The 15,814-nt window shown below is 37.0% G+C and overlaps 1 protein-coding gene across 13 annotated transcripts in view; it reads left to right on the top strand.

Moving 5' to 3' along the window:
• LOC109398296 (dachshund homolog 2) overlaps window positions 1-15,434 on the top strand; it is a 140,077-nt gene extending 124,643 nt beyond the window's left edge. For all 13 annotated transcript variants that reach the window (XM_062849113.1, XM_062849108.1, XM_062849112.1 and 10 more), the window contains one exon: window positions 13,117-15,434. In XM_062849113.1, the coding sequence (XP_062705097.1) occupies window positions 13,117-13,247 (131 nt within the window). In that variant the 3' untranslated portion in view covers window positions 13,248-15,434. The remainder of the gene's footprint in view (window positions 1-13,116) is intronic.
• The last annotated feature ends 380 nt before the right edge of the window (window positions 15,435-15,814 follow it).

Below are 15,814 nucleotides of genomic sequence, written 5' to 3'. Positions count from 1 at the left end.
TCTTCAACGCTTTTCCAATCTTCGCACTCCACTCTCGATGCGGTATGCAAATTTCTGTCGCATGCATTTGTAGACATTTCAGCAAATCGCGTTATCAGCGCTATTGAAAACCGCTGAAGCTTGCTATTACTTTCTGGCTTTGCACTTGGATTGTGTGCGAACCACCCTTGAAGCCGGGAGTATTTTTTTATTATCTGCGCTGTCACTTGCTGCTTTTGCATAACAGCCAGTCAGGCAGTCGTTCGGTGGTGACATTTGGCCCGGAACAAGAAAAACAAGCCACTTTTTCCTGATTCCATCTCGGAAGAAATGGAACACCCGACCCGGGGACAGGAACAAAACAAATGATGACAATAATGATGTCAATCGTAACATAACGAAGTTAGATCCATTTTCATAATCATTTTGCAATTTTGCATCAATCCATTTTATTTCTGTTTCTCTTCAGTCCGTGCTGGTTGGATCTTTCCCAATCAGAAGCGTTAGCAGAACTGGGCTGTATCTTTGGATGAATCTACGCAGTTATAATTCTAGAATATTCTCAATTAAGTCTCACTTTATTTCTTAAATTGTTATATTGATGTTTGTGAAAAATTAACATTAGATAGAACATAGATGGAGGACAATTATCGCGAATTTGATGGATTTTCTCAAATTTTCCGTCTCAAGAAACAGTATCTACTCAGTTAAAAATTGTTAGACCGAGTTCGCTATAACAAAACGATCTCCAGCTTTCAATACAATTCTCCATGGGATTGTAAAGTCACAGGTTGTCTGCAGTATGGAGCTTGCTTACAACTTTGCGCGCAAGAAATTCTTCTAGCTAAAACCTAATGAAATGAAATGGAAATTTAAATATTCTTAAATTAACGTCAAGTGTAGCTTAAAGTATTTCTTTCGGTGTACCACTAAAATCCCAAAGAGCCAGGAGTGCCATCAACATAGTGGTTTTACAAAGGTCAAACAAAATTTAGAGGCATTTATAGTGATTTCAAAAGACGTTTTTAATAGATTTACTGAAAAGTGTTTGCAAATATTTTTGAATGCTAATATTGGCGAATATGCTTATTAAACTTCTCGAAGGATATCAAGCGGCGTACGTGAGATATCCTGGAAAAATTTTAGAATGAAGAAATGCTGTATACTCATATGTCTTGAAAGTTTCATGTACTCTGCCAGATTTCCTTCCCGAAGTTCCATCATTACTTAGTCCAGATAATTTATAATTGTTGGGGAATTTGTCAGAAGCTAGGTAGAAGATTGTTTAATTAAATAATGTTGAAAAAATAAAACTGCTGATGGATTTTCTAGTAACATCTAGTAATATCGTATTTTCTTATCATTTTTTCAATAATATTCCTGAAGCAAGCAGCATATTCAATTTGTAGGAATTTTGGTCAACCTTCTGTTGAACGATCAATTCTAAGAAATCTAAGGAGCATTTCCTGAACAATTTATTTTAAACAAATTTCCGTTTAACCTTTCAGGATGCGCGTCTGTTTGATTGCTAAACAGCACCGTGCTCGCGTTGTATACGACTAGCTAGGATGCCTGGTACTGTTGTACTTTTTACAACGGCGCGCGTCCTGAAGGGTTAATATACTGCGATATATCTTACTCAACTTGTGATGCATTTTTTTAAATGTCCTCTGGAAAAAATAAAATATTTTCTGCAATGCGTTAGTAAAACTGTGCCAATCATAAATTGCACTGAAAGAAACATGACCATCACGCCGAGGACCTGGGATCGAATCCCACTCCCGACAAACTCACAGAAACCTAGGGCTAAAAATCTCGTGAATACAGAAAAAAAATTAAAAAAAAAGTCTCTGAAGGAATTGTTGGAGTTATTTTTGAAAAAATCCGTAATTAAAGTAATTTCTGATGAATCTTCTGTAGGAACTTGAGAAACGCATGTGTAAATAAATCCCTAAAAGGATTTCCGGAAAAATGAAAAAAAAATTGAAAAAATCACTGCTAAAATACTCAAGAAGTCTTCAAAGGTATTTCCGTAAGAATCACTTGCGAAATGATAGCAGGAATCACACGCGTGGATCTTTTGTAAATATATGAACTATAAGTCATGTTTTGAATTTTCTATTTGCATTACTGAAGCAATTTCTGAGCAAAAATTTGAAATACTTTTTAGGAATACAAGAAAAAATCCTAACGAAATAAAAAGACGATTTTTTAAGAAACTCTTTGAGAAACGCTTGCATAACAGAAGCTCTTAATGTATTTTTTTTTTGACAAAATCTTAAAGAAATTTATTAACACTATTCCAGATCAATTTTTTTTCTGAAAGGAATTTTGGAGGAATTCGTGGATAATTTTTTGGAGGTTTCTTTGAAGGAAATTTTTGAATAATTCTGGCGTTTGATTTGATTAGATCGTATCTGCTTAGGGTTCTAGGTAAATTAACGACCTATTGAAATCGAACGCTTGAATATCTGAGGAAATACATAAAGGAATATTATCCAAAACTGAAATAGCCTTTTTCTCCAGAATGACGAAAAACCGAACAAAACCAGCGAGTCGGATTGCCATAATTAACTAAATAAACAATCTGACATTCTTATTTTCTTCGACTTGTGGATCATTTTGGGAAAAAGTGCTTTTTTAATTCTGGAACATTTACAATTCACAATTGAACCTTAAATAATTCCTGAAAGAATTTCGAAAGGAACCATTGGAGCAATTTCTGAAATCCCGAAACATTTTATGAGAAAAATCCCTAAATAATTTCCATAGGAATTCCTGGAATATTTTCTAACAGAATCCTTCGTGGAGTTTAAGAATCCATGTATTCATTTCAGCAGAAATTCTTGAAAGGTTTCCTGAGGGAATCCATGAAGAAGTTTTTGAAGAAAACTGAAGAAGAAGAAAACAAGAGGTATTTCTGAAAAAAAATCCATTAAAGATTTTTAAGGGGAATCTATGAACAAGTTTCTAAAGGAATCTCTTGAAGAATTTCTGAAAGGACTAGAGAAATTATTGAAGAAACTCATCTCTGCGTCGTTTACTTAAGGTGAAACTGGACGCATTTTCTCATTTTTTTGGTTTTGGATTTTTTTTTATTAAATAACGAAGCAAAATTTTCAAATCGGTTTTCGTATACATGTAGAGTATGGATCAAGGTATCTTCTGAATTTTTTTTTAGGTGGAAATTGTTTTCCATTTTTGCAGAAACCATTTTTCTGTAATATTTTATTCAAAAATGGTTTTTGCAAAAATGAAAAACATTTTCCACTACAAAAAAAAACTGGAGATACCCTGATCCATACTTTACATGTGCACGAAAACCGATTTTGAAAATATTGCTTCGTTTATTTATAAAAAAATCAAAAACCAAAAAATGAGGAAATGGATCCAGTTTCGCCTTAAATAATTCTTGGATAATTTTTTTTTGAAGGACTTCGTGGAAGATTTTCTTAAAATTTTTCCTGGGGGATTTTTTGAAAGACTGGAGTTCTAGACGAAATTCATGCCGGAAATTCTAGAGACAGAAGGATACCTGGAAGAATTTCGAGAAATTTACAGAAATGTCTTTAGAATTACCTGGAGTATTTATTATGGAAAATCAGAGAATGTCTGAAAAAATTCCAAAAGAATTCGTCGAAGAATTTCTGAGCAAATCTTTGGAGAGTAATTTCCGAATCAATCTCAGAAAGGTTTTTGAAAGAATATCTGGAAGAAAATTTGAAAAATCCTTGTATAATTTTCTAATAAAACTCTTTGAGAAACTTATTGAAAAACCTCTGGATGAATTCCAAAGCAATGCAAGGAGGAATCTCTACTAAAATGCTGAGAATTCTTAAATTTTACATCTGAAGTTTTAAAAGAATTCTATAAAGATTTTTGGAGAAATCCAACTTATGAAGGAAACACTTGACAAATTTTAAAAAGTATCCTTGGAAAACGAAATCTCAATATCCCTGCAGCATATTTTCGAAGAATTTGTTAAGGTATTTCTTAAGCAGAATCTCGAAAACTTTTGTAGAAACTTTTTTGAAAACAAAACTTTAGAAGATAAACAAAACACACCATAACATGACGGAATTTCTGAAGGATTTTCTAAAAGAATCCCTAGATAAATTCCAGAAAAAAAACACTTTGAGGGATTTTTAAAATATTCCCTGCACAAAATTCTCGAAAAAAATATTAAACAGTTTGTGAAGAAATTCGTGTTGAAAAATATCTTAACTCCTTAACTTCTCAAGAATCTCAAATGAAGCTTCACGAAGCAGCCCATGTAAGAATTTTACAACAGAATCCCTCGAAATGTTTCGGAAGGAATCCACAAACAGAAAATTTCGACACTGATTTTTCATTAGGGCCTAACTGACATTTTCGATTTCTCTTCATCGATCCTCTCTTTGTGTTATTACAGAATGTGTATTGAGTTTTCCCAAAATTTTTGATTGAAATGCGAAGGAGATGACTACATCTTGCTATAGAAACAAAAAGAATAATGATTTTGTTCGTTTTAATCAAGTTATTAGCGAAAGAGAGAGTCGACGAAGAGAAATCGATCAAGTCAGTTAGGCCCTTATGAAAAATCATTGTCGATTTCAGAAAGGAGAAATTTTTGAAGGATTTTTCAATAAAACCCTTCGTGGAAATTTCACAAGAAACTCTTGGAGGAATTTCTAAAGCCCTAAATAAATTTCCTATTCAACCTAGGGTTAATATTTTTGAACAATTCTGAACAAAGGGAATTTCTGAAAAGATCTCTGAGGGAATTTCTAAAATAATTTTTGAAAAAAATGTCATAAAGAAGAAATTCCATAGGTAAAATTTCTAAAACAGGCATTCAAGAATAATCACATAGGCAACTTACGCAATTTTAGGGGGCAAGAGAGAAATTTCCAATAGCATAAATCAGGCTTTTCTAACACGTCCATGGGGGAGAAAGTTGAGAGGGCGAGAAAAATCGGTTTTCTTTTATTGAAGTAAGATTAATAATTCCAATTTTTGTAGATTTTTTCTTACATGTGGGGAGCGGTCCAATCATAAATCCCCAAAGATTATTATCTGTGTTTGTGTGAAAATAGCTAATTCGTAGCTTGAGTCAAGTGATGCTTTTTAGTAAAAAGTAGTCTCGTACTGTGATTAAACAAGTATGTCTTGATTAGAAGAGCTGGTTACTCAGTGAGTATCTTAGAGTAACCTCGATGACACTACTGCTTTTAATCGGGAGTGTATAACAATGTGTTTATTCGAGCTTGAGCTTGATTGACCGTCCGTAGATGCTACTCCAGTATTGCCGGACCAGCTACACTCACACAAGGAATCTACTGGTTCTAACAGGCTAGCAGGGGACTAGCAGGCATCTTTAGTGTGTGAGCGTTGGTGATCTTCTATTTTTAGGAGACAACGGCGCCTGCCACGTCAGGTTGCATGCATGTCAATGTGGGGAAGGGGAAGGAAGTGATGATTGCAATCGTTCGAATCCACATCAGAACGAATATACCTCTGCGTCTGCACAAACTCATGCGGATGTCAGAGTGTTGGTGGGATATGGTTGGCAGACGGTTCACACATTGGTGCGTGGATGCCAGGCTTAAGTTACTAGTGCGATTATTACTAAAGCGGCACTGTTGGCTTGATTGCATAACTCGTAGGCGTTATCTGATAGATTGACACTGTGCTGTGAAAGTTGGAATGAAGAGAAATGGCTTTGCAACCGTTTCTGGTTCTAAGCTATGGCTATGAACATTCATGAGTTGCATATGTAGAGAGGAGAGTATAGAGTAAGTGGATAGAGAGATACAAAGTAGAAGGAAAGGGACGGGCCAGGGATTGAACCCAGGACCTTCTGCATCTGAAACATAAGCGGTAGCAACTACTAGACCACCAAACTCGTCTTATAACGATGTGATTATTCGAGATTATAAAAAACAATCTCGTTATTAGTTGAAATATAAGCGAATCATGTTTCATGTTATTAGCCAAATGTATAATGTCTACAAAAAAAAAGTTGATTCTGATGCATCATTCGCGATTCCAATCCTTATTACGTCCATGTGTTCTCATCCGACCAAGACCCATTACCGGCCTACTGAAATGCAGTCAACTTTTTCGCTACATTTGACTCGAGTGCGCTGTCGATACAAATGAGCATTTTGGTGCTCAAATTTAAATATATATTAAAAGTGAAGAAAAGAAAATTTCCTCGGTGGTATCGTTTGTCGCAGCGGAAGGGAAGCGAAAAAAATATGTAAAACGATGCCGTAGTCCTCACTCACCCCCTCGGTGCGAAATTGCGAAAAAAGAAAAATTCTCTACCCTGCCAAATCGACAAAGGAGAAGCGCCTTTTCATTCGGCTTGTTCCTATATTTGTATTAAGTGTTATTTCATAAACATAATCCAATTTATTCATTTCTCTGTACCTTCCACTCCGCCTTAATGCCGACAGTGCGACCCACGATTCAAGTGACTACCGACGGACGGCGGGCCACACTCTCTTTGCTTTGCCATAATGCTTGCTACACACGAAACGACTCTACTCGCGAAGGGGGTGGCTCGCTCTCCTGTCTGTGTCTCTTCCACACTGCTGACTGCATACGAACGAATTCTGTTTTGATCATTTCGGTGGGAGGAGTAATTTTTTTGTCGCCCCCCTCGGGGGGTACAAAACATTTCTACCTTCTCAATCCACCTTCTGTGGATCATCGTCGTCAAAGTTCATGCATTCGTAAGTACTAGCACGACGACGATGGCTGCGATTTTATTATTGCTTCCCCACACCCCCACCCCCTGACACTGGAAACTTCGGAAGAAAGCCGAAAATCACACGCGCGTTTTGGTAATGTTCTGTTCCACCATCAAGTGTGTTTCGGCAGCCGCTGCCACAGCAGCAGAAGCAGCAGCAGGCCTCTATGCCTGCGGGAGTCTTTCCAGCCAGACCCAACAAAGCAAACAGAGATATTATAAAAAGTAACTTTTTTTTTTCTTACGCCACATTGCCTTTCTTTACCTGTCGGGTTTTACAAACTTCCATCGCGGTCGCTTATGGAAAGTATGTGGGTGTGAGGTGAAAGGTATGTGCCGCAGAAATTCTTTTCTGTTGTTGTTATTGCTGGCCTATTGAACGAGAGCGTCATTGTCAACGGTGGAATAATGGCGGGATTTTGAGGGAGGCAATGATATGCCGAAGTGAGATATCATAAACACGGACAGAATGAAGAAAGTTGATTTAATTTCACGCTTTGGCTCGTCAAAGATTTGTGGGGGGATGCTCTTTTTCGTGGCTCATTTGACAAATTTGACAAAGAACTGTTAGGTGGAGAAAAAGCGATGCACTAAATATAGATTAGTGAGCTCGTTTCAGTTTTTTTTTTTCATTTTTTCCTCAAGAAATAGCGCGTTTATTCTCTAGAGTTTATCGATTCTTTTACCACAGAGAACAGACGAACAAATTTTCTCTCAAAAGCTGTGTAGCTATTGAAATTTTAGAGCGTTGATAGCACTAGCATAGCCATATATCTTATTGTGTAAATTAGTGGTGAAGTATTTCATACTTACCGGTCAGACTAAGGCACTCAGCGAAGGGTCCGTAAATCATCATTCATTTGATCGACTCGCCTAGCTCACGACATCTTGTACCGATCGTATTGTTCTTATGAACCATTTTTACCGGGTTGCTATCCGACATCCTGATGACGTGACCCTCCCACCGTAGTCTCCCAATTTTCGCAGTGGAACAATGGTTGGTTTCCTCAGCAGCTGATATGGCTAGTGGTTCATTCGCTTTCTCTAAGTCCCGTCTTCCATCTGCACTCTGTCGTATGTAGATGGTCTGCAACACTTTACTTTCGAGAACTTCAAGGGCGCGTTGGTCCTCTGCATGCTTCATGGCCATAGAGGACTACCGGTACCGGTGAAATCAGCGTTTTGTAGAATTAACTTTGTGTGACGGCGAACTTTATTCGATCGTAGAGTTCTGCGGAGTCCAAAGTTCGTTTTGTTATGCTTTGCACAATTCAGAGGAATTTCTCTGCTGGTGTCGTTGTCAGTGGTATACGAACTCGAACTTCGCACATCACCACCCACACCTTGATCAATGGTATCAGTTTGCCCGGGAATCCGTATTCGTGCATAATCTGTCATAATTGATCTCGATCGATTGTGTCATACGCCGATTTGAAATCGATGAACAAGTGATGTGTGGGCACGTTGTATTCGCGGAATTTCTGCAACACCTGGCGGATGGCGAACATCTGGTCCATTGCAGCGTTTTAAAATTTGTGAGAGTACATTGTAAGCAGCGCTCAGTAGTGTGTTCGCGCGGTAGTTCCCGCAATCCAACTTGTAGTCCTTTTTGTAGATGAGGCACACGATACCTTCCATCCACTCCTCCGGTAATACTTCCTCGTCCCACATCTAGGTAATGACCCAGTGTAGTGGTCTTACCAGTGCTACTCTACTGCATTTTAGAAACATGCTTAGTAGTTGATCTGCTCCAGCAGCTTTGTTGCTTCTGAAGAATATCAAAGTATTTGTCTGATAGTTTTTCTGGGAATTGCACTTGAGGTTCCTACAGGGATCTGTTCGAAAGCTTTCTTGACATTCCCACTTGAATTTTTACTAACGACCCTCCAGGAAAACCTTCAAGAGTCCTCAAGAGAAGAATTCCTCTGGAGATCCTCCAAGAATTACGTTTGAAGTTCCTTCAGAGATTCTTTTCGCTTATTTTTTTTCCATGGATTCATTCAAATTTCTACATGAACACCCCTTCAGAAAGGCATCCGATGATTCCAACAGGAAATGCTTACAAAATTTCCTACAGCAATTCTTTCTTCCAGCTATTTCTCCAAAGATTCTTTCAGTATTTTCAACAAGTATGTACAAATTATATCATATGTAGATTCATTTCCGAACTCTTTGAAACGTTATTCCTGGAATTCTTGAATGAATCTATGAAAGAATTTTTGCGTACTTGTAAGAAATACTTCTTAGTGAAACTCTTCTTGTAATCTTACAAGAATTCCTTAATTCGGCAAATCCTCCAAAAAATTATTTAATAATTTCTCCACGGTTTCCTGTAGAAGATTAGAGTTATCCTCATGGACATTAAAAAAAATACAATTCCTTCCGGAAAATCCCCTCTAGGAACTTTCAGAAACTGCTTCTGAAATATTTAGGAATTCGTCCACGAAATCTTTAAGGATTTCCTCCAAATGATCCTTCAGATTTTTTTATTCAAACATTCCTTGAGACTAAAATGCATATGTTCTTTTAGGAATTCCTCTTAAAACTCCTTTAGAGTATTCTTCATCATGCATCCATTGAAATTTTTGAGATTTCTTAAATAATTCTTTCTAATTATTTTAGAAACTCCTTGAGAAACTCCTTCATAGCTTTTCTCAAAAGTTTATCCAGGGACCTCTGGAGGAATTCCTCCAAAAACGTTCTCTGAAATTCCTCTAGAAACTGCTTAATCTCCTGCATGCATTATCGATAGTTATACCAAGTTTCTTCTATTATTCTTTCAGAAATTTCCACAAAAATTCCTTCAGGTATTTATCCAAAAAAATACTAAAGAATTTTTTTTTCAAAGGTTCCTTCATGGTTTCTTTCAAGTAAATTCAGAGAGTTCTAATCTAGTCTAGTAAAAACATACACATTACACAGCCATCTCTTGGAAGAATCATAGAAAACGATAAAATCGACAACTTTTATCATTTTTCTTGTCACTATCAATACTTGCAAGCCATCAGAGATGCATTACATGTATTGCAGCGGCCAACCATACTGTACAGCGTCATTGAACACAGTTGAACCAAATAATAGAACGGTGATATCTCGCCAACTCCTCCATATATGTTGTAAGTGTAAAGCAAAAACCGTTTGGAGTGACGTTGCTGAGAAAGTTGTGCTCATTCTGCGAATGGAGTGACGTGAGAAAAGTCGGAGTCGTATATCGAAGTGAGGAATACCGTCTCGAATGAAGTGACTCGCCGTGTAAATCAAATGGAGAGTCACCTCATTCGAGTCGAGATTTCTCACCTCGATATACGGCTCCGACTTTTCTCACGTCACTCCATTCGCAGAATGAGCACAAGTAACCCAGACAACCACAAGATGTTGCATAAGATGATAAAGTGGAGGCCATATGCGTGCATGCCTCCATTTTGGCGCATGTAAAATGTATGCATATCGCCTCCACTTTAACATCTTATACCACATTTTATACGATGACTGGTTGACTGGGAAATGTTACTCCATATACATTGAAGGTCTTCTTGCTTGGACATTTTCCTGACTCGAAAGCCTAGGCCTCAGAATAGACTCATTAGAATCCCACGATTAGAATCATCGTCCTTAGAAGTTCACCTCTTCAGGCCATTTTCACTGCACTATTTCCACAACCATAACGTTTGCTTTTTATCTGATCAGTATTAACCTTCCGGTACTCACGCAGTTGGCCATTCCCACCAGCACGACGCTAATGCTGAATACAAAAAGTGAGATTTTTTCAACGTGTTGTACAAAATACAACAGCGCGATCGCTCGAGGGTTAACAGCACTAGATTTATTCATATGAACGGAGTTCATTCATCAAATATCAAATATGATTCTGGGCAAATCAAGTTGAGGATTCATCGTCAATTCCTTTAAATTTCTGCTTAGAATTGTAACCCAGTCCTGCTCAAGACATTTGTGCTCATTCTGCGAATGAAGTGACGTGAGAAAAGTCGGAGTCGTATATCGAGGTGAGAAATCTCGACTCGAATGAGGTGACTCTCCATTTGATTTACACGGCGAGTCACTTCATTCGAGACGGGATTCCTCATCTCGATATACGACTCCGACTTTTCTCACGTCACTCTATTCGCAGAATGAGCACAATTAAGCACAATTTGCTCAGGATTACTGCAAAACCTGCTTCAGATTGTGAACAAATCCTGCACAGCCTTCTGAGCTAAACCGCCTCAGTATATCTCTCCAATCCTGCTTAGAATACTTATAAAATTCTGCTCAGGACCGTACCTATTCAAGTTTCGCTTGGGATTGTGAACAAATTCTACTCAGATTCTACTTAGGATTCTGAGCAAACAGTACCCGAGGATTCTGAACCAATCCTACTTTAGATTTCGAGTACTTTCTATTCAGGGATGTGATTACCTGGTTTTGATAGTGAGAAAATCCTGCTCATAATTTTAGCAAATGCTTTTTATTATAGTGAGCATATTTCGTTTACGATTAAAGGCGAGCAGCATTATTCTGAGCCAACTCTGCTCGAGATTCTACGCCAATCCTACTTAGGTTGATGCTACTCAGAGCCTAGAGCAAATTCTGCTCAGAATTCTCAGATCCATTTACCTAATTGTAAAATGCCAAGAATAGTATTTTCTGAGCAAATGACACTTAGGTAAGTGTCAGCTCGGCATTTTCAGTAAATTTGACTAACTGCGAGAAAATGATACTCGAGTTACTGACCCGAGCAATGGCGGATAACAAAATGATAACAAGTTCTTTAACTTGATTATCATTCATTTGATAATTGAATTTGTTTTCATTTATCTTCAATTAAGACATAACAACATAACAAAAATGATAATTCAAATTTACTTCTACAATACCAAAATGATAAGAAGTCAAGTTATCATTGAGTTCAAATTGATAACCAATTGATAACTAATTTTGTTAATCATTACATTTAGTTATCAACATGAAACAATACAGCTTAATGATAACTGATTTTGTTTTCAATTAGTTATTACTCAGAGCTATTTTATCGACCAAAATAGTAATAAATCAAAATCGTCAACGATTGAAAAAAGTTTCTAATAATGCACAACCATGTTTTCAACCATTGCACCCAGGGGATTTCGAGTCCTGATTGAGTGTTTGCCAGTCGCAGCCGATATCCCCTATACCAACGGGACTTAGTGAGAGTGACAGTAATTAAAAGCTACACTTTCGTACTACCGCCGCTTCGAAGGTGATAAGTGGAATCTATTTTTAGATTCGAGGTTCATCAGACTCTCAATTTTGGGAAAGCTTTGAAATATGCGCTTGGAAACTGATAACATATTTTGTTATTATTTGGTATTTCAAAATTATCGATAACTAAATTTGTTATCATCTGATTTTAATCAATTGGAAAAGTCGGTAACAAAAATAAAAAATGATAGCACTGATAACACAGTTTATTATCAAAGCGATATCATTTTGTTATCCGCCTTTGCTCGGGAAACCAATCCAGCTAAGGATTCTGAACCAGAACTACTTAACATTTAATGCCAATTACCTCTTATCTTATCTTGTTCTGCTCGGAAGAACTCTTATATATAAATAATTTTTATTTCGGTACAAAGTTTTCCTTATGCAACATAATTAAATAATCCATAATGCAAATCAGAATCTTTGTGCGTTATATGCAAATAGTTTTCGGACATTCAATGTCAGCAACCTAGATGATTAATCAAACCGAATGTTCCAAGTGCATGCACAAGAACGACTCATGTCTCTCAAAGAGAATTTGAACCACAAAATCATGTCACATCAACAACTCCCACGTGTCTACATTTCAAGTGTGCTCTGGTCTGTCTAATTTTTTGCTTCATTTCTGCATAGCATAAACGTACCCATTCCAGCGTATGTACTTAAAAAAAATATAGCAACATAAACCCACTCCAGACTGGCTTCCATCACAAATCAGTCCCTTGACACCGTTGTACTCTTGTTGTTGTGTCCTCCGTTGACTGACTCAATTCTGTTTGATGTAATCGTTTCTTGTTTTGTTCTTTGCATCGACTTACTGTTTTTTTGCAATTCTTTGCTTCATCCCACTCCGAGACGTTTAGATGAATATTTAAATCAGATTACCATCAGGAGAGTGTTTCGCAACAAAGCTCTGCAATTTGATTTTTATAACTGCCAAAAGCCATCAGCCAGGTGTCATTCGCACTCGCGTGCCATCACGATAGCGAGCATCACATCATCCATCCCCTTGAGCGATTGGGGATGAGTCGAGGAAAAGTTTCTCATTTCTTTTTCGTTTCTTTCAAATGGGATCATTCCAGATTTACCATTTTCGATGTCTGTACGCGCGGTGGTTGTGATCTAATTTTGTATCATTCTTTTTTTTCTCCTCAAATTTGCAGAATCGCTCGCCCAGGAGCTGGAACTGGAGCGCAAGGTGCGACAGCAGGCGGCCGAGGGCGATGTCAAAGGGCCACTCCAAGATCGTTCCAATTACTACAAAAACTCCGTACTGTACAGCAGTGCCACTTAGTTCCAGCAATTAGGGCTAATCTTTTCATTGCTCTCGACATCAGCAGCAACAGCACTCGTTCTTCTTCTACTCCTCTCGCCGCAGCAGCAGCAGCAGGCCATGACGTCGTCGTTGTCGAAGGTGTTGGCGTCATGGCCCACTCCGACGACGCTGGGAAACCTGTATGTGCAATTATACCACTAAGAGCAACTCCGGACGAGCGAACAAACGGCACTGAGTGATTAGTAGATATCAGTACGAGACAGTTGGTGAAACGACAACAGCATTTCCGAGGCTCTAGTTTTAATTAGACGGCTTTTGATTGGAAGCTAGGCGAGCGATTTATACGAAGCGACAAATGAACAAAAGAGAACATTCGAACTGAAATCAAGATTGGGTAATGATAGATGAAACTGTATTTATTGTACTTCTTAAATGATTGACTTATTTGAAAAGCAGGAAACGAAACATGACAGATGAAAAGTAGAAAAAAAAAAACAGACGTGAAAATTCAATTCTATCAGCTATCAAAAGTCTTTGACAGATCTTTTGTCTTGAAATGGATACGAAGAATCAATTAAAACTGTAGGCAGAGCCCTCTTCATTCTATTGGTCATTGAAAAGACAAAAGTTTGTGTCAGGCTTTCGAAAGTTGAATCAAATTCAGCAGTTACAAAATTATTCACTCTTAGACTAGACCTGGATCTCAAAACAATATCGAATTGCACACTGCAAAAACCGTAACCAGTTTTGTACAACTTTCGTTAAACAAATTGCAATTTTTAATAATTTATTTTAGGAACAATAAAGTGTGAGTGATGTTTAGTACAACCGATTTAGCACAAATGTATTCAGTTGCGCCACGCCTACGATAACGTATGGTAAAGTGTAACGGCACGACGTAACTCTTGATTTCTTATTTCTTCGACTATCTGATTGGAAAAGTCAAACTTTTTTAATGAAATTATGCCGTACTGTAAAGAAAATCCGTAATACTACTGTAAACTCGTACTTAAGATAATGTGAATAGTTTCGTGTTTTTATGAAAGGAATCTAAATTATAGACAAGTAAGTCTACTTACGTATAAACTGATAAAATGAGAATATGAAAAAACATACACTTATAATCAGACAAACGTCATGGAAGTACTTAGTATTTTTCCGGGTTAGTTTCTTCCAGATAAATCTATGTTTATAATCAAGCATTAGAAAATACAACCAAGTGATAGTGATCGTTAGCATAAACCATCTCGGGAAAGAAACCTTTTAGTTTATCATCGGTAACACTGCTGTATTAGTTCGTGTTTTACTCTAGCCTAGGTAGCCTTATTTGAAATCCTAATTTTGTACAAAGATTAATCAAATGTCGAGCACAAACACATACACTCACATGCAGACAGACATACTGAAGGCACACAATCACTCCCCGCATACAAAGATCATAATAGACCCGTTTCCACATTTTTATATATTTCCCCTCCGCATTTATATGTCAAAAACCAAAACAGCAACCAAGCGCAAACAAATCGACGTGTCGACTTTGACTTTTATTTATTTTTCTCGTATTTTAAAGTATTGTTAGTGAAACAACAGAAATCAATCGCTATTTATCAAGCATACTGTATCTATATAAACATTACAAATAAAATGATCGTAAATGGAACATTTAATTCATCGTAGAGCAAAAGTGGTTGGTGGTGAAAAAAGCAAAAAAAAAAAAACAAACGAAAAAATCAACAATGATCAGACACAAAACCAGACCCGGTGACACGTTAAATTATTCGCAACGAATAATTTCTGTTTTTCTATGTATGTAAGGGCTTATTGTTAATGGTGAGGAAAATAAAAGAAAAACACATGAAATCAACTGGTAATCAAACAGCAGAGGCAACAATGCAGCGCGTTTTCAAACACACACACACACAGACAAGCATTATAAACAAATAAAAAAGCAACATCCAGCATTACAGAGGGAAAACCGTAGCTCCCCTTTTCCTTCCCAGGGTGGGGTGTCGGTTACACATTTTTTAATTGATGGATTGGTACCGATGCAAATAATTCACAATAGCAGAAAGAAAAACAAAGCTACGCGGCAAATCAACAAAAACTGACAGAATCAAATATAAATGATTATCAACAACAACAACAAGCTGTAAAATGAAATGCTCTGTGCTATTTAGAAAGGTCAAATAAAATACCAAAATATATTCAAGGGTGATGATTTAATAGGTGGTGAAATATTACATTTTTTCGAAGGTTTCTATACGTAATTAGAATATGCCTCACATTTCTTCAATTCCCAATCGTTATATCTGTCGAATGCTTGCAACTGCCATTTATATTTAACGCATATAAAACGTGGTTAAAATGTAAAAACATATTATGCAGATAAAAAAGAAAATCGCGTTAAGTACTGTTCCTTTGAATGAGTGTAGAATTAGCAACTAGTTAAAATACACAAAAATAAAATCAAAAAAAAAAATGTTCCTTTGAATTCCACTAAGAATTTGCATCCTTTGACAGATACGTATTTCGACCTCAACTGTAAGGTCGTCTTCAGTGTCTTGTACTTGACTGACTTGACTTGA

This window comes from Aedes albopictus, chromosome 2 (genome assembly GCF_035046485.1).
Source record: "Aedes albopictus strain Foshan chromosome 2, AalbF5, whole genome shotgun sequence".
Lineage (NCBI taxonomy): Eukaryota > Metazoa > Arthropoda > Insecta > Diptera > Culicidae > Aedes > Aedes albopictus.
This window is presented reverse-complemented; position numbering and strand designations above follow the sequence as displayed.